General features: G+C 40.5%; 2 protein-coding genes across 5 annotated transcripts in view; both read left to right on the top strand.

The window, feature by feature from the left end:
* pfkfb1 (6-phosphofructo-2-kinase/fructose-2,6-biphosphatase 1) overlaps positions 1 to 6,979 on the top strand; it is a 34,658-nt gene extending 27,679 nt beyond the window's left edge. For all 3 annotated transcript variants that reach the window (XM_086069057.1, XM_086069056.1, XM_086069059.1), the window contains exons 5-14: positions 860 to 934; positions 1,017 to 1,073; positions 1,290 to 1,411; positions 1,482 to 1,689; positions 2,795 to 2,941; positions 5,049 to 5,153; positions 5,413 to 5,542; positions 5,625 to 5,687; positions 5,754 to 5,818; positions 6,777 to 6,979. In XM_086069057.1, coding sequence (XP_085925183.1) covers positions 860 to 934; positions 1,017 to 1,073; positions 1,290 to 1,411; positions 1,482 to 1,689; positions 2,795 to 2,941; positions 5,049 to 5,153; positions 5,413 to 5,542; positions 5,625 to 5,687; positions 5,754 to 5,818; positions 6,777 to 6,836 — 1,032 coding nt within the window. In that variant the 3' untranslated portion in view covers positions 6,837 to 6,979. The remainder of the gene's footprint in view (positions 1 to 859; positions 935 to 1,016; positions 1,074 to 1,289; positions 1,412 to 1,481; positions 1,690 to 2,794; positions 2,942 to 5,048; positions 5,154 to 5,412; positions 5,543 to 5,624; positions 5,688 to 5,753; positions 5,819 to 6,776) is intronic.
* Positions 6,980 to 8,726: 1,747 nt separating this feature from the next.
* itih6 (inter-alpha-trypsin inhibitor heavy chain family member 6) overlaps positions 8,727 to 20,073 on the top strand; it is a 19,163-nt gene continuing 7,816 nt past the window's right edge. For both annotated transcript variants that reach the window (XM_086067425.1, XM_086067424.1), the window contains exons 1-8: positions 8,727 to 8,896; positions 9,394 to 9,429; positions 12,464 to 12,618; positions 16,770 to 16,880; positions 17,268 to 17,518; positions 17,805 to 17,974; positions 18,047 to 18,163; positions 19,291 to 19,462. In XM_086067425.1, the coding sequence (XP_085923551.1) occupies positions 8,795 to 8,896; positions 9,394 to 9,429; positions 12,464 to 12,618; positions 16,770 to 16,880; positions 17,268 to 17,518; positions 17,805 to 17,974; positions 18,047 to 18,163; positions 19,291 to 19,462 (1,114 nt within the window). In that variant the 5' untranslated portion in view covers positions 8,727 to 8,794. The remainder of the gene's footprint in view (positions 8,897 to 9,393; positions 9,430 to 12,463; positions 12,619 to 16,769; positions 16,881 to 17,267; positions 17,519 to 17,804; positions 17,975 to 18,046; positions 18,164 to 19,290; positions 19,463 to 20,073) is intronic.

Raw genomic sequence — 20,073 nt, 5'->3', positions numbered from 1 at the left:
TCTCACACATTTTCTTGACTGTATGTCGACTACATAACACTCTCACTCACACTACAGAAATGCTCAGTGATATTACTTTACCTCTCTCACAACCCTTCAAAAATATGCTCTCACACATTATTTACGCCGATGCTGCACTCTAAAAAAAGGCTTTTTTTTTCACACACACACACACCGGCACGCACGCACACACACACACACACACACACACACACACTACTGGATCGCTCCTTCCCCCCTCTTATATCCACTACTGAAATGATCTCACAAACACTGACAAAATAAAGGTCTGACATACACTCCTGAAATGTGTATTTCAAGAAACAATCGGAGCACATTTCAGTATATTATATGAGTGTTTTTCAGTCTGATGTGTGAAGAGATTTCAGTTCTACATGTGCGTGTGAGAGGTAATCCTCCATCATGTCCCTTAACATCCTCTCAATCCGTTTGTGGTAGTGAGTTACACAGGTCTTCACAGTCTTCTACACTCACAGAAGGACTGAGGGACACCTTATGGACATGGGCTGAACAGAGAGACACAATAAGAGCTTGTTTGCACTGCCCCCTTCAGGCCAAACAACATCATTACACTTGTCTCATATGAAGAGTTTGCCAGTGTTTATTGAGCATGTGCACATGAAAAATCACACCAGTCACCACCAGGGGGAGCAAAAACTACTCGCTGATATTGGCGTAAAATAAAGACTGGTAAAAGTAGAGGTAGAATTCAACTCTTGTTGTACTTCAGTAGCTACTTCAATTTTACTGATGAATAATTAAAATCTTAATTTTCATCTTTCTTTTTCACTAGTATGGAAAACAAGTGTTGAGCTTGCTAGCAATGTGTCCTGCGCAGGTATTTGATGCTACCAACGCCACAAGGGAGAGAAGGGCCCTCATCCTCGGCTTTGCCAAGGAGAGAGGCTACAAGGCAAGTGCAAGTGGACACCAAAAAAGGATCCATGGTGTGTGTGTGTCCCTACACATTGTTTTTTAAAAGTGTTTGTGCCCAGGTTTTCTTTGTGGAGTCGATCTGTGACGACCCAGAAATAATCGCAGAGAATGTCAAGGTGAGAATTCCTCCATCAGTTATCCACTTTTCACAAACGAGTTAAGTGGAAGTCAGCCAGGCAAAAAAAAAAAATAACACCAAGTAAAATCTACGCTCCTCATTTGAGAAGCAGACCTGGTTCGAATGCATTTTGGGTTCATCCTCAAATGTTACCCGACAGCCAAATTCGTCCCAACTTTCTGTGAGCAATATCCAAATATCATGTCCTTTGCAGCAAGTGAAATTTGGGAGTCCCGACTACGTGGACCGCAGCATGGAGGAAGCCATGGCAGACTTTCTGCAGCGCATCGAGTGTTACAAGTCCAGCTACATGCCGATTGACGATGAGAAAGACAGGTGGGGTCGGCATAGTAGAGAATATTGTCGATGCTCGGACTAAATGCTGAAGTTTGTTTTGATTGAACAGGAAGCTCTCCTACATCAAGATCTTTGAAGTGGGCAAAAGATATCTGGTGAATCTGGTCCGGGATCATATCCAGAGCAGGATCGTCTACTACCTAATGAACATCCATGTTGCGCCGAGATCCATCTATCTGAGCCGCCATGGCGAGAGCGAACTCAATCTTCTTGGTCGCATCGGCGGAGACTCTTCTTTGTCCAGCAGAGGATATGAAGTGAGTGAAGAACACTTGCCTGGGTCAAACTAAAAGATTTTAGCCCTGCTAATGTCTTGTAGGCCAGGTACTAACATGAGGATTTTAAAAATCTTAGCAGATTATTCATCTGTTACAGACTCCACACAGCAAGATTGTTTTTTTTTTTTTAATGAAGCATTTAACAGTTTTGATTGTTGGCCAATTGTTGTGTGAAGTGTGATCCGATAATCTCAACACAGCACGCCACACACAAACAAATCGATGTGGAATCTAGTTTGGCCGAGTGGTGCAGTTAAATGTCTAAATTAGCATAAAATGACTGACAACGCCATCTAGTGGAGGGACTAGAACCTAATTTTTACATAGGAGAGTTCGTGGTGGTGGTTTTTTTTCTCTCTGAGGTCCACTGGTCTTTGTGTTTCAAGTGGAATGTTTATTTTTATTTACGTCAGGTTGTTTCTTGATTTGCTGAATTTCATTTAAAGTCCTGACTCAGGGGATGTCGTCTTTCTCTGCACACAAAGATTTTTGCTCATAAATATTGAACATGTTTAAGATTGTCAGCCCGACCTGTTTTGGACCAGATTTTATGGACAAATCCACTCTTAACAGAGCTCAGGCTAAACGAATATATCTTAGGATCTCATAGATAGTCAGGCGTTTAACATCCTTGGCCGTAATGAGGCAAAATCACAGAATTTTGAATGTTTTGAGTTCGTTTTTAGATTTTTGTTTGTTTGTCAGCATTTTTCGAAGAATGCTTTAGGTCATTTTTTGTTTTTGTTTTCTTTTTGTCACCAATGCGTTTTAAATGGGTGTCAATTATACCCGGATTTTCTCTACACACGGGGGACAACAATCCTATTTTTGATACAGCTGTTACTGTGCCCATTGTTCTTTCGTCCCTGAACGCCTCCTCCTATTTTCTTGCCAAACCGGCCGAGGCAGGGGTACACCCAACAGAACCTACCTTCTAGTCTCTACTGTATTTTGACTCGGTTGTCAAGTTCTTGCTTGTATGGGCTTCGGTTGGTCATCTTTCGTGTGTTTCTTGACCTTTTCACCCCGCAAAGTGCAATCGACTTGCCTTGACTAATTGCTCAGCTGAATTCTTTGTCTGCAGTACGCTGCTGCTTTGAAGACTTTCATCCAGAGTCAGAAGATCCATGACCTAAAGGTGTGGACCAGCCACATGAAGAGAACCATCCAAACCGCACACACGCTGGGGGGCCCGTTTGAGCAGTGGAAAGCTCTCAACGAGATAGACGCAGTAAGTTCCATTCAACACAATAACACAGATTGGATTACACGAGTGAGTGAAATGGTAGCGTAGTGAAGCTGTAGTGTAGATGCAACCCGTCAGCGTAACCTTCGCTTTTTTAAAACAAGCTATGCTGATCCTGGGTCAAGTATTTGCAACGCGTCGATCTGAGGCATCCGTTTTGAGACTCATAGTTTAGGTGGTCTGCAACCTGGGGCTCTGGAGCCACATGTGGCTCTTTAGTCCCTCTCCTCTGGCTCCCTGTCGAGCTTCAAAAAAAATTAATAGAAATGATTTTATTTTTTTTACATTTTTATTTTTTTTGGATAAAATATTCTTTAAATTAATTCAAGATTTAGATTTTTAAAAATGCACAAATAAATACTCAGAAATTGCCAGAGTCCAAGTTTTTGAGTTTTTTTTTTTGCCATAAAATGTGAGAATTGAATAAAAAAGTCAGAAAATAAAATGAAATGCCGACAAACAATAGAAGAAAATTACCTTAAAATGTACACACAATTGAAAGAAGAAAAAAAGTCAGAAGTTCTATTTAAAATAAATAAAAGAAAAGAAAACATTAAAAAGGTAACTATAAAATGTCCAAAAACAAAAGAAGAAATCTAGAAAAATACCATAGAATGTCAGAAATTTGCCAAAAATGAATACCAAAAAAGGCAGGGGAAAAAGGTAATAAATAAATAAATAAAAATTGCAATAAAATGTTCAAATAAGAAAGGAGTGAGGCAGAAAACTACCATTATATGTCCATAAAATTGCCAAGAATGTCAAAAATTTGACAGAAAGGCAGAAAAGTATAAAAAATATATGACAAAAGAAGTATGAAAAATTAAACAAAAAACAAAAGAAAATAAATCCAAAAACGGAAGACAAAAGGTAGAAGAAAATGAATCTGAAAACATTGGATGCTGCATATTTTTGTGTTATGGTGCAACTCTAATTACCTCTTGGGCTTTCAGTAAAATAAACTAACACAAACACACAGTTTTGCTCATCACAAATGTTTTGCTGCAGATTTTTTAAAAACAATTTTATTTGGCCTAAAATGGCTGTTGTGACAATAAAGTTTGCACAAAATTACAGATTTACTCAGGTTCATCTATCGGCTAGGTTCAGTGAGGAGATGGAAGGAGAAGAAAGTATACGTATATAATAGTAATCATAAATAAATAAGAAAATAAAAACTGTCTTTATTTACCGCTCACTTATAAATAACTCAAATGCACCGCAGCACTTTTTAATCAACTCCAAAATAGGTTAAAAGTGTGGTAACAAGTTTGAACTATTTTCAACCTTCAGTTTTTCATCAGTATTCTTCAGTTGTTGGTTTTTATTTATTTTTTTACAGTTTGGATCCAAGAATGAGAAACAACCTGTTCCTCAGGAGGATCTTTTTTTTTTAACTCTTTTACTGCCACACGTTATCCAAAAAAAAAAAACAGACAGCGCCAGCTGATTTCAAGCATTTTAACTCATCTTTCAAGGCAAACAGAATATTGTGTGCTGTGACTACATAAACATAAAAGATTGCGTTCCATTCTTAAATTAGAAAAAAAAGTTCTACCTTATTCCGTTCTTTAGTAATCACCTTTTGAAAATAGGTCATTTGAGTGACACCGAGCGAAAATTGAAAAGATAAGGAGAAAACAAGCTTTTTTTTGCACAACAGTAACTTTGACACTAATATTTTTTGTTTAGTGACGCTCTGTGAATTAGATTTAATGTAACAAAGGCTTTGATCATTCGCGTCGTCCTTGAAAACGTTCTATTTCATCAGATTCGTCATGTTTCATTGTAATTTCATACTACCGGGAGCCCATTGAAAAGAGATACAATGCTGCCATCTGCTGGCCATAGTTGGTGGATGATGTTGGATTTTACAACCCCAATGACAAAGCAGTGCTGCGCAACAAGTTGCACTGCCCATTGAGAAAAAAAAAACGTAGTGAACGTCAATTAACGTTTCTGGCGGCATTCATTTGGCTTTTAGTATACGTCATTAAACGTTTTTAGCGGTAAAAGTGTTAAACAAACAAGATGTCCTCATTTGCATTGTGTCCGTGTGTGTGTGTGTTTTTTCTGTTCCCACTTGCGTAAGGGTGTGTGTGAGGAGTTAACCTATGAGGAGATTCAGGATCATTTCCCCGAAGAGTTTGCGCAGAGGGACCAGGACAAGTTTCGGTACCGGTACCCAAAGGGTGAGGTAAGTCCTCCCCCCCCATATTGCGCGTCACCCTTTTTCCTAAACGCAGGCTACGCAGATCGTCTTTGCAAGTGCCAGGCCATTTTATTTGACAACGGCAAATCCGATCTGGTTGAAGAAGCGGTGACAAATATTTTTTTCCGGTATTGACACGCCCTCTTACCTGACAGTTTCTACTTAGGAACGTCTCAGCCCAGTTGTTGGTGACCTTGAAAGAGTACAGACACATTGCGTGACGTGAAGTTGTCTTATGCGGCAGTCTTATGAAGACCTGGTGCATCGCCTGGAACCCGTCATCATGGAGCTGGAGCGGCAGGAGAACGTTCTGGTCATCTGCCACCAAGCGGTCATGCGCTGCCTCTTGGCCTACTTCCTGGACAAACCTGCAGGTACACGAAGAATCATCTTGTTCCTCGTTCTGGCTTTCCTCCATAATCCGTAATCGGCTTTTTTTTGTTGTCCTCTCTGAAGACCAGCTGCCCTATCTGAAATGCCCCCTCCACACGGTGCTCAAACTCACACCGATCGCTTACGGTAAGTGGCGGCCGGTTGACTTCATGGCGGGAAAGTGCCTGTTCTGGATGTTCTTCTCGCTTGTAGGGTGCAAAGTTGAGTCGTTCTACCTGAATATTGAGGCAGTCAACACACACAGAGACAAGCCAACGGTAAGATCGATGACATCATCTTGAGGAACAATATTTATTGTATACAATATTATTGCGTTCTACATGGTAAATTATGTCAATTTGACTTTATTTAGAGTGGGACTAAATGGACTCTGATTTAGAGAGTAAAATAAAGAATTGGGAAAAAATGAATATTTTTCATTCAAATTTTTAATAAAAGTCGCGACCTTCAGCTTGGAAGACAGACGATCTACTCCCTGAAAAGACGCAGCTCCTGTCAGCTGGAATCTTCCTAAAACTATGTTTTTGGTCTGCTTTTGGAGATAAGCAAATAGTAGGAGGGGCATAGATGAAGGGCGTGAGTTCAATCCTCAACCCTTGAGTGACTTTTTTCCCCCCTAATTCTTTATTTTGCTTTCTTCCAGTGACAATATTAGCTTACTCGAAAACGGAGTCTGTTTGGTCCCACTCTTAACTAGAGTCAATTTACTCTATGTGTATTTTTCCTTATTAAAAAACAAAAATGTGAAGATTTTGGGAGTGGAGCTAGAACCGATTAACTCATTCACTGCCATTGACGGCTATAGACGTCAAAAATTCATTTAAACTATTTCTATTTTTTTCACTTTTGTTAACAAGAGTATGAAAACCTATATTTTTTATTGTACATTTAGAACAGATATTAAAAAAAATAATCGCAATTTAACTAGTGAAGTCATGCGATTAATTACGATAAAAAATAATAATCGCCTGACGCCCCTAATTTTTTAAAATCTTTTTATTTATTTATTTTTACTTTAATTAATCGCATGACTTCAATAGTTAACTCACGATTAATCACAAATTTTATATCTCTAAACTACTAGAAATAGTTCAAATGAATTTTTGACGTCTATAGCCGTCAATGGCAGTGAATGAGTTAATAGTATTACATTTTTTGTTTTGAAATTGCAAACTCCTCCTTGAAGTGTCCATGTTGCGTGTGTTGACGTTGCAGAACGTGGACGTGAACAGGAACCCAGAAGAAGCGCTGCAGACGGCTCCTGATCACATTTGAACGCTGGGCCTCACAAACGGCTAAGACGGGACACGGCTGCCATCTTGGACCTCGTTGTCCAATCCAAACAGGACATGCCTTGCGCAGGCACGGCTCCGAGATTTGTATCTCTCCAGGAAATAAAGGAGGGCTTTATGGATGGATATATTTTAGAATATCAAATAAAATTGCGGTAGGGGCTTAAAGGGGGCCACCAAGATTTCTGACGGGGCTATTATAGCACCGCCTAGCCCTGGTGTAGCGCCATCCCGAAACTCCCGAAATGCAAGGGCAGCAATTGGAAGGTCGATTGCTCGGCTTCATGACATGACTTGAAAACTCATCGTTTGAAGGACAGACGCCATTTTACGGGGGATCACTTCCTGTCTGGATGTCAAGATGTCTCCAAAGTCAGTTTGACACCGATTTGAAAAGTAGATGACGAAATGAGACGCGGCACATTTCTAATATTTACTGTCTCGGCATCGCGGTGATAGTGAATCCACCTTCTCGGGTTCAAGGGAATCCTGGGAAAGAAAACTATACTACTGGTAACAGGTTTTAAGGTTAGCCCGCTCCTCGTTAATCTGAAAAAACATAAAAATAAAGCATAAAAATAAAGCATATGGCGTTGGTATTCCCTCGGACCCGCTTTTAAAGTTAAAGTACCGCTGATCGTCACACACGCCTAAGTGCGGCGAAATTCATTCTCAGCATTTGACCCATCCCAAGGGAGCGGTGAGCAGCAGCAGAATCATTTGGTGACCCTTAATGCTGAGGGTCAAGCAGGGCGGCAATGGGTCCCATTTTTATAGTCTTTGGTGTGACCCGGCCGGGGGATTGAACCACAACCTCTCAGTTTCAGGGCGGACACTCTACCACGAGGCCACCGAGCTGGTTGGCTTTGGTTGACGCCCCCTTGGTTGACTATGAAACCGTTGCGGACGATGCGGTTAGCGAGACGATTTATACTTCTTAACTGGAAACTTTCTTGCGCTCCTTTCTCATAATGTGGATTAAAAAATTGCTAATCTGCATAAAACTTGAGAAACTTCAGTTTTCCCTTAAAGGCTGGACACCTCTTTTAAATCTTAAATAGATTTTTTTTTTTATTATGAATATATTTTTTCCCTGGTTTTAGGCTTTGTTGATTCATTTTGATGTGTATTTTTGTAAAAGTCGTTCTGTGGATGAGTTTGGTTGAAAGGTTATTTTTGGGGGGTCGGGGGGGCATGACTTCTATGTATTGTTGATGTCTTTTGTGAAAATGTTTTCCAATAAAGAAAGTTATCCCAAAACAAAACAAAAAAACAGCATGCAGTTAACCCAGAAGGAGGTTGACCAAATGCCAAAACAAACTCTGCACTCCCAAAATCTGAAATATTCAAAGTATGTGAAGGTTGAATCAGTACTTGTACAGCTATCGGTCTTTTGTAGTACAAGTTGTAGTTCAGCTCAGCAGCATTTTTTTTTCTTTTTCTTTTTCTTTTTCTTTTTTGCCGCCTCTCGTGAAGCGCGAGTGTGTGTCCAGTGAATGGGCTCCAGTGTGGTGGGCAGAGGAGAGCACGTAACTTCCCACTTGTTGTTGTTTTTTTCCTTCTTTTGCTCGCATAACTGAGCATGCATGTCAGCAATCCGTCATTCCACTCGTGAATGTGAGTGGCAGAAACCCGCGAAATTTCCAGTATGGCGCAGAAGAACTGCTAGACTTTTTATTTTCTTTCCAACTTCTCGCCGTCTTTTTTTTTCTTTTTTTTTTGCTCACTGTACCTTGTCTATAGGGGGGGATATATTTGGCGTGTTTTTCTTTTTCATCCACGGACGTGAGGGAGGGGGGAAGGAGTGGGAACTCAAGCAGGCAGCGCGCGCGCGCGTGCGTGCAGTAGTTGGTGGTTAAAACGTGAGGCGCGTCACTCGTGCGGACATCTAACGTTTAACTTTTGTTTGAGGGTCTAACAAGACGCGTGATCGTGAAAAGGATGCTTTGGAGCATCCAGTGCGTTTCGCTTTTCTTCCTGTTTTACGGCCAAGAGGGATTATGTCGGGATTATTCGGATCATCCTGGACAAAATCTTCCAAGGGTGAGGACATTTTTTCCCCCCCTTGATGCCAAGACACATATAGACAGTATCTGTGAACTATTTCATTTTTAAGGTGCACACTTTAAACATGAAATTCGTCTTTAATGGTCTAAACTTTTTTTGGGGGGGGAAGATGTGTGTAAAATGAAAGAGGAGACCGTTAGAAGTTCCCGCATCGTTCTTCAGGTTGTTTGTACGAAATACCCGGATGTGATGTGTGGACACGGCAATGACTTCTGTGCCAAATGATCATTTCAAACCACACGTGCACCTTCCGCCTGCTCAGCACCTACACTGAGACCATTTATTTTATTTATTTATTTATTTCCCCTCCATTGGTGAATGGCCGGGATTCATTATTTGTCTTAGTGTGGCCATGCAACCGCAACTTCAGACCCGCGAGACCCATCATTAGTTGTCTTGTTTTAGCTCAGCAGCGCCAGCACTTTGTTGTTGTTCTTACACACTGCCGTGTGGCTCTCTCTCGTCTCTTGCAGAGAAGCAAACGCCAAAGCAAAGTGACCAGACCAGCGGTGAGTCTCCACGCTCGCCTGCACGCCGCCTGCCATCAACTTTTTGTTGTCATTGCAGAGGTTCAAACAAATCATAACAAGAGATTATCAGCGCGCAAGTGCTATTTATAGCATTTCCAAAATTATGTTTGATCGCTTCAACAAAGCGAAAAATAAAAACAACAGTTCTTAAATAATGATTTAATTCAAATGTATTGCACGTAGAAGTTATATTAAAGACAATGTTTTGAAATTAAACCGCTAAAGGTTAAATGCAACTTGCACTCATGTTAACTGAGCTGTACTTAATAAATGTACTGTACGATAAAGTTCACCTTTTTTTGTAACAATTATGCTCAGTTTTAACATTAACACGACAGGGAAGGGCGAGTACCGATACCAGCAGGCCTTATTTCAAGATATCGTACTCGCAACCTCGTGGCCGTTTTACAATGAGAAACTAGAAATTGGAAGAATCAAAAATTGCCATTAATTTCATACGATTTTAAGGACAAGTGCTTTATTGGGGTATATATATCTATATTAAAATCTAGGGGTGGGAATCTTTGAATGTCTCACGATTCGATTCGATTGTGTGCGATTCAAAACAGAATCGATTTTTGATTAAAAGCGCTTTTTGATTCAAAATGATTTGATTGGCAATGATTTTTGCTTCAATTTATAGATGTTCAAGGAATCGTAATGATCTACTCCAGTCTGACTCGCTAATGCTAATTAGCGCAATACTCGCGGCACTTTTATCACTCAAAAGAACGGCTCCACACAGGAAAACTTTTATTGGAATAACTTGATCGTGACTTTTTCCTTCTACTCTGTGGCTACAATTTAACAGTTTATCAGACCGCGTGGAACCACACTGCCCCTAAGTGGCCAAATCGGGTACAACATGAACAGCGCTCCAAATAAAGGCACACACAAAGGCAAGACAGTATAAAATAATTAAAATAAAATCGATTTTGGAACATTTAAAATCGATTCTGAATCGTACTAAATGAGAATCGTGATTCTTATGAAAATCGATTTTTTGGCACACACTTAATTGTTTCCAAACCAAATTACCTTGGAGACCATTATAAGGACATCAAAGATTATTATTTTTAAAAGTGTCATGGGACCGTCAATTTATTCATTAAAATGATCCGTAATTGTTTTGTTTTAGAAAAGTTTATGTATCAAAATCAGGCCTACTAATGGTATGGTACTTGGTATTGGTTGAGTACTCTTACTGGTACTGGTCTAGGGAAAAAAGTGGTATTGAACATAACTAATTATCACTGGGTTTAAATACAGAAAAAAATTCTTAAATCATAATTCCATGTAAATCTATTGCTGATTAAAAAAAAATCTAAATAAAAGTTTAAAAACAAACAGTCCTAACATAAAAGATGAAACGCAAATGTTTATAACTTCAAAGTTAAATACAACTGACCTGGACTTAAGAAATGTTTTGTAGTTGAAGCCTCAGTACTTCTTCCACCTCTGACGAGCAGCCCAGTTTGGTTTCAAGTTCAACGCCGTCATAAAGGCGCCAAAACAATCACAACTCAACTATAGCGTGCTGAAGCGACGAGCGACCTCCATCTTGAGAACATGGCGGCCATCTGCGCACACGTAAACATCCAGCATGACAAGTCAGCGCTTGAGCTGAGATCTTCAATGGGAATGATGTCAGTTGGAACAAGAAAAGAAAGTTGGCGCTTGGAAAATGTCAGCCAGCGGCTGCGTTGGATGAGCGCACTGCTCAGCAGGCGCTGGTGCAGTTCGCGTAAACAAGCAGACGGCATGCAGGGAGTCGCTTTGTCTTGTTTCGTTGAGACGGTGGAGGGAATCGGAGCGTTGCCTGACATAGGAAAAGAAGGACAAACACTTCACAGCTGGCAGCTTGACAACATTGGCCCACCTAACTAACTGCCTGCCTGCATTTTTGGTAGGGATGTTCGATACCACTTTTTTTTCAAACCGACACCAGTATGAGTACTCAAATCTTAACTCATTAACTGCCATTGACGCCTACAGACGTCAAAAATTCATTTGAGCGATCTATTTTGTTAAAGGTATGAAATCCTAGAAAAAAATATATTGCACATTTAGAACAGATATAAAAAAAAATATTAATCGTTAACTGGTGAAGTCATGCGATTAATTACAATTTAAAAAAATTATCACCGAATGCCCCTAATTGTAATAATCGTTTCTTTAAAAAAAAAAAAGAATAAAAAATTAAGGGCGTCAGACGATTAAAATTTGTCATCGTAATTAATCGCATGACTTCACTAGTTAACTCACGATTTTATATCTGTTCTGAATATAAAATATTTTTTTTCTATACTCTTGTTAACAAAAGTGGAAAAAAAATGTTAAACTAATAGAAATAGTTCAAATGAATTTTTGACGTCTATAGCCGTCAATGGCAGTGAATGAGTTAAGTAGTCACTAAACTCAAGTAGTACCAATACCACTAGTACTACTGATCCATAAAATGTCCGCTCAAAAAAGTGACATGTCATTTTAACCCTCTTGTTAAGTTGGTTTGTCAGAAACGGCAATAATGTTCCCGGGTCAATTTGACCCAGGCTATATTTCATGTTCCAGAAGCATTCCAATAAACAACAGTAACCATTTTTTAATTGAAAAGAAGTCAACAAAAACAGTTTAATAACAAAAAAAATAGTTTGTTTTTTTTCACCTTTGAATGTGTCATCTTAATATTCCAAAACATTGTTTATAGCTTATTATTTAGTTTTGCCCGGGATATGCTCAATGTTCAAACATTATTATAGCTCATTATTAACTGCTTTCTTTGCAAAAATGTCGAAATGAACCATTTGTTATCTGTTGATGGCAAGTTTCAAAGCAAAGCAAAAAACAAAACAAAAACAAAACTAATATTTGTTGATTTCAAACTTGACCCACAACATAACAGGAGGGTTCAAGAAAAACGTCTGTATTCCAATAAAGCCTTCGACTGCACGAAAGGATTCCAACGTATGAACTCTTCCTTTTCACATTTGGTCATGTGGCGCACCCTGCGCAGCTGAAGGTGACCGATTACCACGTCACGTGTCGCGTGGTGTCCCGCTACGCCGTCACCAGCGTGCAGAGTTCCGTCTGGAACCAGATGGCCGTCACCAAGGAAGCCGCCTTCGAGGTGGATCTGCCTTCCTCCGCGTTCATCTCCAACTTCTCCATGTAAGTCCACATTTCTCAACACTCGGATTTGCTCAAAGGCGCTCCTGGAGATTGGGAGGGGGGGGGGGGGGGGTGGTCTTCCGTCTTTTGATGAATGAAGCATTAGCCTGAGGTGTCGTGCACTTTTAAAACGGCTAAGTCGGAAAAAATAGCCCAATTTTGGTCAAAACGTTAATCCAACTTTGGATCGTTTTGAATTATTATTATTATTTTTTTATATATATATATATAAAACAGCCGATTTTTTAAACCAAATTTTGATGATATTTTGATGCCGTATTTTAAAGCAAATATTTTCAGTACATGTTATTACAATACTTATTGATCTGTATAGCTGCATTTTAATAAAATACCTTCTGTACATATTAACTCATTCACTGCCATTGACGGCTATAGACGTCAAAGATTCACTTTTGTTAACACAAGTATGAAAACCTAGAATTTTTTTATTGTACATTTAGAACAGGTATAAATTTTGTGAAGTCATGCGATTAATTACGATTAAAAATTGTAATTGCGTTACGCCCTAATTTTTAATAATCTTCTCTTATTTATTTTTTTAAATCACGTCAGGCGATTGCATTTTTTAATTGTAATTAATTGCATGACTTCACTAGTTAACTCATGATTAATCACAAATTTTATATCTGTTCTAAATGTACAATTAAAAAAATTCTAGGTTTACTTTTGTTAACAAAAGTGGAAAACATATTATACTAATAGAAATATTTCAAATGAATTTTTTGACGTCCAAAGCCGTCAATGGCAGTGAATGAGTTAATGCAAATACACAATATTGAGTATTGACATACGAATACAATGGATATGTTATACGTTCTGTATTAGTTGAGTACATACAAATGACCAGAATTCCTTCATAATAGTGCAAAATGCGTATAGACCCTTAAAAAACTGCTGGGTCAAAAATAGCCCAATTATTATTTTTTTTAAATGGACCAACCCACTCATTTGTTTTGGGTTGTTTTGTAACTAAACAAACAAATTTCTTGCGTTTGGGTCTTCGGTCCAGAAAGTTGGGTCAAATTGGCACAAGTTGCGGGTTGGTCCAATTTTGGACTAAAATTGGGTTATTTTTGACCCAGCAGTTTTAAGAGTGGCACAATAAAGAGTCACGGCCCGCTATTTGCTGGGTACACGGACCGAGCCCCACTAATTGTGTATGTCAGTAGACAAAAGTCCCTCTAAAGTGTAATAATTTTTGGGAGGCACGAATGATTTACATGAGTCACCAGCGGTCACATTTAACTCATTCACTGCCATTGACGGCTATAGACGTCAAAAATTAATTTTCACAATTTCTATTAGTTCAACATTTTTTTCCACTTTTGCTAACAAGAGTATGAAAACCTAGCAAAAAATTGTAAATTTAGAACAGATAGAAAATTTGTGATTAATCGTTAGTTAACAAGTGAAGTCATGTGATTAATTAAAATTTAAAAAAATTAATCGCCTGACAGGCCTGATAAAAAAAAAATCTAAATAAGGGCCGTTTAATCGTAATTATTCGTTATAAATGTACAATAAAAAAAATCTAGGTTTTTATAAATTTAATTAAATGGATTTTTTTTTTTAACTAATAGAAATAGTTCACATGAATTTTTGACGTCGATAGTCGTCAATGGCAGTGAATGAGTTAACGAGCCACTTCCTTCATTTTATGTTAGCATGAAGCTTGGCGAAGCATTGTTTTGAAAATTTGTTTACTCTGTTATAAGTGCTGCTTGTTGTGAAGTGACTTCAATTAAGTTTACTAGCCACCATTCAGCACTCACATCTCAAATTTTGCTCACAAGTCAAAAGAACAAAATCTGCAAACCAACTGACTCGTGTCTCAAAGCGTCACCGTCTGACAATATCCGCAAGTGAACTTTATGAATGTCCCAGTCAGTCCCGATGTTTTCTTCCACCTCGGGTGACCAAAGCGCATTCATTTCAAGGGCAAATAGCAGATCCAGAGAGAAGTTGCGAGGAATTACGCAAGGCGTCAGGGGGCGGGGCATTGTTTGATTACTAAGGGTGTTGGGAAGCGCGCTCATTTCTAAGTGCTAAATTTAAACAAAACAAACAAGTCAACGGCCCACGCCGGCAGCCATCATGGCGCTCGGAAGCGGGAACCCAAATGAGCATGAATGGCGCCTTTTATGCGCGCTGGCCGGGCAGAAAGTTCATGCAGAAAGCGACAGAAGTTTGCCCAGTGCCGCTCGCCCCCCCCCCCCCCCCCCCCCCCCCCCCCCCCGGCGGCGGCACAGTTGACTGTGGCCCGCTGCCAAGCGGGAGATGCCCACCATATCCCCGCGTGCACACGCGTCGACCACAGCCGCCTTTCCACATTTTAACTATGTGCGAGTTGGCAGCTATTTTAAATGTGTTTTTTGTTGTTGCTTTTTTGCACCTCTGCATATTTTCGCACACTCCGAGCCTGTGCCGCCGGCAAATACCCACAGGAGAAGAAAAAAAAAAAGTGCTGCATGTGAAACTTAGAAGGCTTTGTTGGTGGACGCACAGCCCATGGTTCACCTCGGCAGCACGGAAACAAAAGCGCCTTCCATTTTCCACTCGGACCTTCGCACGCACGCGGCCCGGACAAGTCGCCTTTTATGCCCACACGTTTATTTTAGTTGCTGTTTGAAGGTTTTTTTTTTTCCTCCCGGAATATATTTATTCTAAGGATTTGACCTTAATTTAGCACCTTGTCATGTGACCCCCGCAGCAATAAGGAAGTCGGCTGTTGGATCGAGCTCGGGAGTCGGTTTGGCTCGGGGATTTTGTTGGGTGCTGCATGCATGGCGGAAATGATTTTTCCACTCGGCCTGTTTTGGAGCACGCCACCTTTTTCGCACGCCGTCCGCTGCTAACAAGCAACATGTGTGTTGCCGTGGCAACCTAACAATGAAGGTGAAGTGTGCAAGCCGTTATGAAGTAACGTTCCGTGACGCGGGTCCGACTTCAAATTGCTCGGAAAAATAATTCCCATTAAGCTCACTTATCCACACTGCCATTTAACAAAGCGCCTATCCTTCGGGCGAGAGGCACTCCGCACACTCCGCACTGGTCGTTAGCCAATCACAGGGGATTGTGTAGACAAAGAACCAGTCAGGACATTTTCCAGTATTCATGTTTTTGGGATACCTGCCTGTAGAACACAGGAAGGCCACAGCCTGGATTTGAACACGCAACTTCTGAAACGCGAGGCCAACGTCAACTGCAATGCTGCCTGAACGTAAACAATTCCAACGAAAATGAAAAGTTTTTGGCGAGCAAAGCGACAACCAAAACTCGCTTCCATGTCGTTGTGTCGTTACTCGGGGTGGGAATTGCGTAGTACCTGGCGATTCGATTCGTACCTCGATTCATAGGTCACGATTCGATACCGATTAATCCTGATACAAATCTATAAATTGATGATTGCGATTTTTTTTTTTTGCTCAAATTTTGAAAATACTAATCAGTAAACTTGTACATTGTAAGATTTGTATGAAAATTTTATTATTTATCTGAAAATTCAGATAAACAGGTTGCAGTTGGTTTCATGTTTGAAAAGCACTGAAATCAAATATTAAGGCTTAATGTTCCATTAATATAACATTCTTCCATGCTTAATGTGTAAATCCTAACCCTAAGTAAGACGTTTTGCTGAATATTCCCATAAAAAAAATTATGTTTAAAAATCGATTCGGCCGCATATTGAATCGATTTGAGAATTGCATGCTGTAATATCGCGATATATTGCCGATATTTTTCTCACACCCCTAGTTGTTACGGTCCTGTACAGGGCTGGACTGGTACAAAAAAATTGGCCCTGGTCCAGCCCAGCCCGACTCTTGCCTAACGTAGTTCTGCCTATTGATGTTTCAGTTTGCTATCTATATTTAAAATAGTTTAATGGACTGGTCCTTATTAATTGTGGGCCAGTCTATTGTGGTCAAATGTAGGAAAGTAATCATTTAAAAGCCCTGCTTTGGCCCCAAAAGAGGCCAGCCCACCAGGCTTCTGCCCCGTATGCCGGATGGCCAGTCCAGCCCTGGTCCTCTATTGTGATGATGGTCTCCATGAAATGTGCAATTAGTTGCAACGGGGCCACCGAGCGTGAGCCACTTCATTTCCCTGATGTCTTTCGTCTTTCCCATCAGCACGTCCAGCGGCAAGGAGTACACGGCGCAGGTGAAGGAACGAGCCACGGCCAGGAAAATATACGACGCGGCAAAGAAGCACGGAAAAACAGCGGGACTGCTCGCTACCAAGTTAGTTCCGCGTCACATCGAGTTAGTGGACTGGGCAGAGGTTATAGGTCACCTTCGGTTTGTTTCTTTCCATAACGCTAAAATTATCTTATCTATTTTAATGTCCCCATTCTGGAGCCAATAAAGATTAGCTTAGCTTATTTTAGGTTTAGCTTAGCAGACTTGAGTGGAATGAAGACTTTTTTTTTTTTTTTTGCCATTTGTATTATTAATAACTTCTGATTAAAGCAAATTTGTCATTTCGGAACGGTAATCAAACTAGAAGTTAGCAGTTTGTCAGTGAGCAATCTACTTCCTGGTTCAAGGAGGACGATAAAGACTTTAGCAGTCCTGTCCACGTGGAACTCCCCATGGTTCTTTCTAACAACCCTCGTTTGTTTCCACTAGAGAGCGCGAGATTGAGAAGTTTCGTGTGGCGGTGAGCGTGCCAGCCGGAGCTCGGGTGTCCTTCCGCCTGACTTACGAGGAGCTGCTCCCCCGCCGCCTGGGCCGCTACGAGCTCAGCGCGGGTCTGCGGCCCGGCCAGCCCGTCGCCAACCTCACGTTGGACATCAGTCTGTCCGAGCCGACGGGCGTCACTTTCGTCAAGGTCCTTCCACTTCGGACAAGCAGACTGCTGTCCGACCACAATGTTCAAGGTCTTTCTGGCTCATGTTTATTCTTTATTAGAATCCCCATTAGCGTCCACAAACTGAACGGTTGCTCGTCTTCCTGGGGTCCTCAAATTGAATACAGCCAAAACATTTGTTTTAAACAATCCTTAAAATTACTCAAGGTAAATCATTTATAAAAATTGAAAGTAAAAGTGTACCTAAACAGCTTCCCTGAGGGACCCCACAAGAAACACATAAAAAAATACTTGCTGTGTTTTGCCATGCAGATAACAAACTGTCGAAATTGCAGCGCATTTTTTTTTTCCTGCAGGCGACGCAGACCCTCCTGCATCGACTCGGGTTGACCGGAGCGTGAGCTGCGCTCGGGTTCGTTACGCTCCCACTACGCAGCAGCAGGTCGGCATTTCCCCCAAGGGTCTGAACGCCGACTTTGTGATCCAGTACGACGTGAACCTCACAGACCTGATGGGTGACATCCAGGTGAGCGACACCATCGGAAGCCGATGCTATCAAACGGAGACGTATGACGTCTGTCTTCTCGCCGCCTCTCAGGTGTTTGACGGCTACTTTGTGCATTACTTTGCACCCAGAGGACTTCCCGTGGTCCCCAAGGATGTCATATTCGTCATCGATGTCAGCGGCTCCATGATCGGCACCAAGATCAAACAGGTCTCGTCGCACGATAAGACCAAATATGATGATGGTGATGCTTTGATTCGCTAATCATTCTTGGCTCATTCTGGAATTGGAGGAACATTTTGGAACTGATATTTCGCAACAGACCATTTATGTTGTGTAACTTAAAATATATATATATATATATATATATATAGTTTCAAGAAAAATGGGTCGACAGGCTGAGGATGTGAAACGCTTATAAAGAAAGCAAGTTAAGCCTTGTAGCGTTCCTAAAGAAACAACATGCGATAGGGAGTCACCCTTCCCCATGTAAATAACAATGGCGGCGTAAGTCCAAATTGTTGTTATGTTGGTAACAACCAAATAAATAATATAGAGCAAACTTGTCATTACAGTCGGGGTTCCTTTTAACATTGCACTTTATTATACATGTTTTTGTTTGTTTTTTTGCTGTGTAATCCTGTTCCAGATACTCAAGCACATGAAAAACATTTTTAAAAAATATTTCTGAATGTATTTGTTTAAATCGTATTAGGATAACAGGTTGCGAAGCAATGCTAATGTTAGTTTTGCTCAAGTGTACATGCTAACTGTGTTAGCTGCTATATGCTAACTTGTCAAGAACTAACTTGGCTGTGCCATAAAAAGAAAGTACGTTTTTCTGATGATATGAGTAAAAGGGATGTGTTGTCTTTTGTGACACTCCATTATTAATAATAAATTATTAGTTTTGCTCAAACGTACATGCTAACTGTGTTAGCTGCTATATGCTAACTTGTCAAGAACTAACTTGGCTGTGCCATAAAAAGAAAGTAAGTTTTTCTGATTATATGAGTAAAAGGGATGTGTTGTCTTTTGTGACACTTCATTATAGTTGACATAATTGGAAAAAGTATGAATAAACAGAGGATTTAGCATTTCTGCTGGGTCATGTAGGTCACTTTTTTTCGGTGAGCGGATATACGCCAGGTGCGCTCCCTCCCTCCGCACGTCAGCTTGAGTCGACCGGTGACATTCGTCAGGCTCAGGCTGACATTTTGATCTTTTAAATATTTAGGAATCACGTCAATTACAAGGACAGTTCCATTTTTGCCCTTGACGTTTAAGTGTCGTCCTTTTGCGGAACGAGCCTCTGCTTTTGCGATTTGTGCCAGCAGACCAAGCAGGCGATGGCCACCATCCTCGGGGACCTTCGGGAAGGAGACCACTTCAACATCGTCACCTTCTCCGATAAAGTTCACATGTGGAAGAAAGGATGCACGGTGCGCGCCACAAGGCAGAACGTGCGAGATGCCAAAGAGTTCGTCAAGAGGATTATCGCGGAAGGATGTGAGTCCACGTCGTTACTTCTGGATTTGTATTGCCAGCTTAATTAAAAAGTCAAGGTTAGACTCTAAATGTAGGTAATTTTTTTCCCATTTTTATTTAATTAATTATATGCCTCAAGTTACTTGTACATTTGTTTTAGAGGGGAAGTCAACCCGAAAATCATTTCTTGACAATAATATTTTCTATGCAGTTCGACCGACTACTGTAGTCTAAATACGGTATTCTGGTTAATATTGTGTTAGTGGAATATGAGTTAAGATTCAAAATCCAGCAGTTTTCATCAATATCAGAAGGCGGCCATCTTGCCACTTGCTGTCGAGTGAAAATGACATCACAGGTGCTCAGGTCTCAGGTAACGACCAATCACAGCTCAGCTTCAGAAAACAGGTTAGGTGTGATTGGTCGTAGCCGGAGCCCTGAGCAACTGTGATGTCATCTTAATTCAGTCGACAGCAAGTGGCAAAATGGCCGCCCCCTGAGATGCATATAATAGCTGGATTTTGCTTCATAACTCGTTTTCCACAAATGTAATATTAATCAGAATGTCATGTTTAGACTAGTGAGGTCACATATAAAATATCATTGTCAAGAAATGTTTAAGGTTGACTTCC

The sequence above is a fragment of the Leptonotus elevatus genome, chromosome 2 (genome assembly GCF_054856555.1).
Source record: "Leptonotus elevatus isolate MCC_2025b chromosome 2, RoL_Lele_1.0, whole genome shotgun sequence".
Lineage (NCBI taxonomy): Eukaryota > Metazoa > Chordata > Actinopteri > Syngnathiformes > Syngnathidae > Leptonotus > Leptonotus elevatus.
The sequence above is the reverse complement of the archived record's forward strand: the minus strand, read 5'-3'. Positions and strand labels throughout refer to the sequence as shown.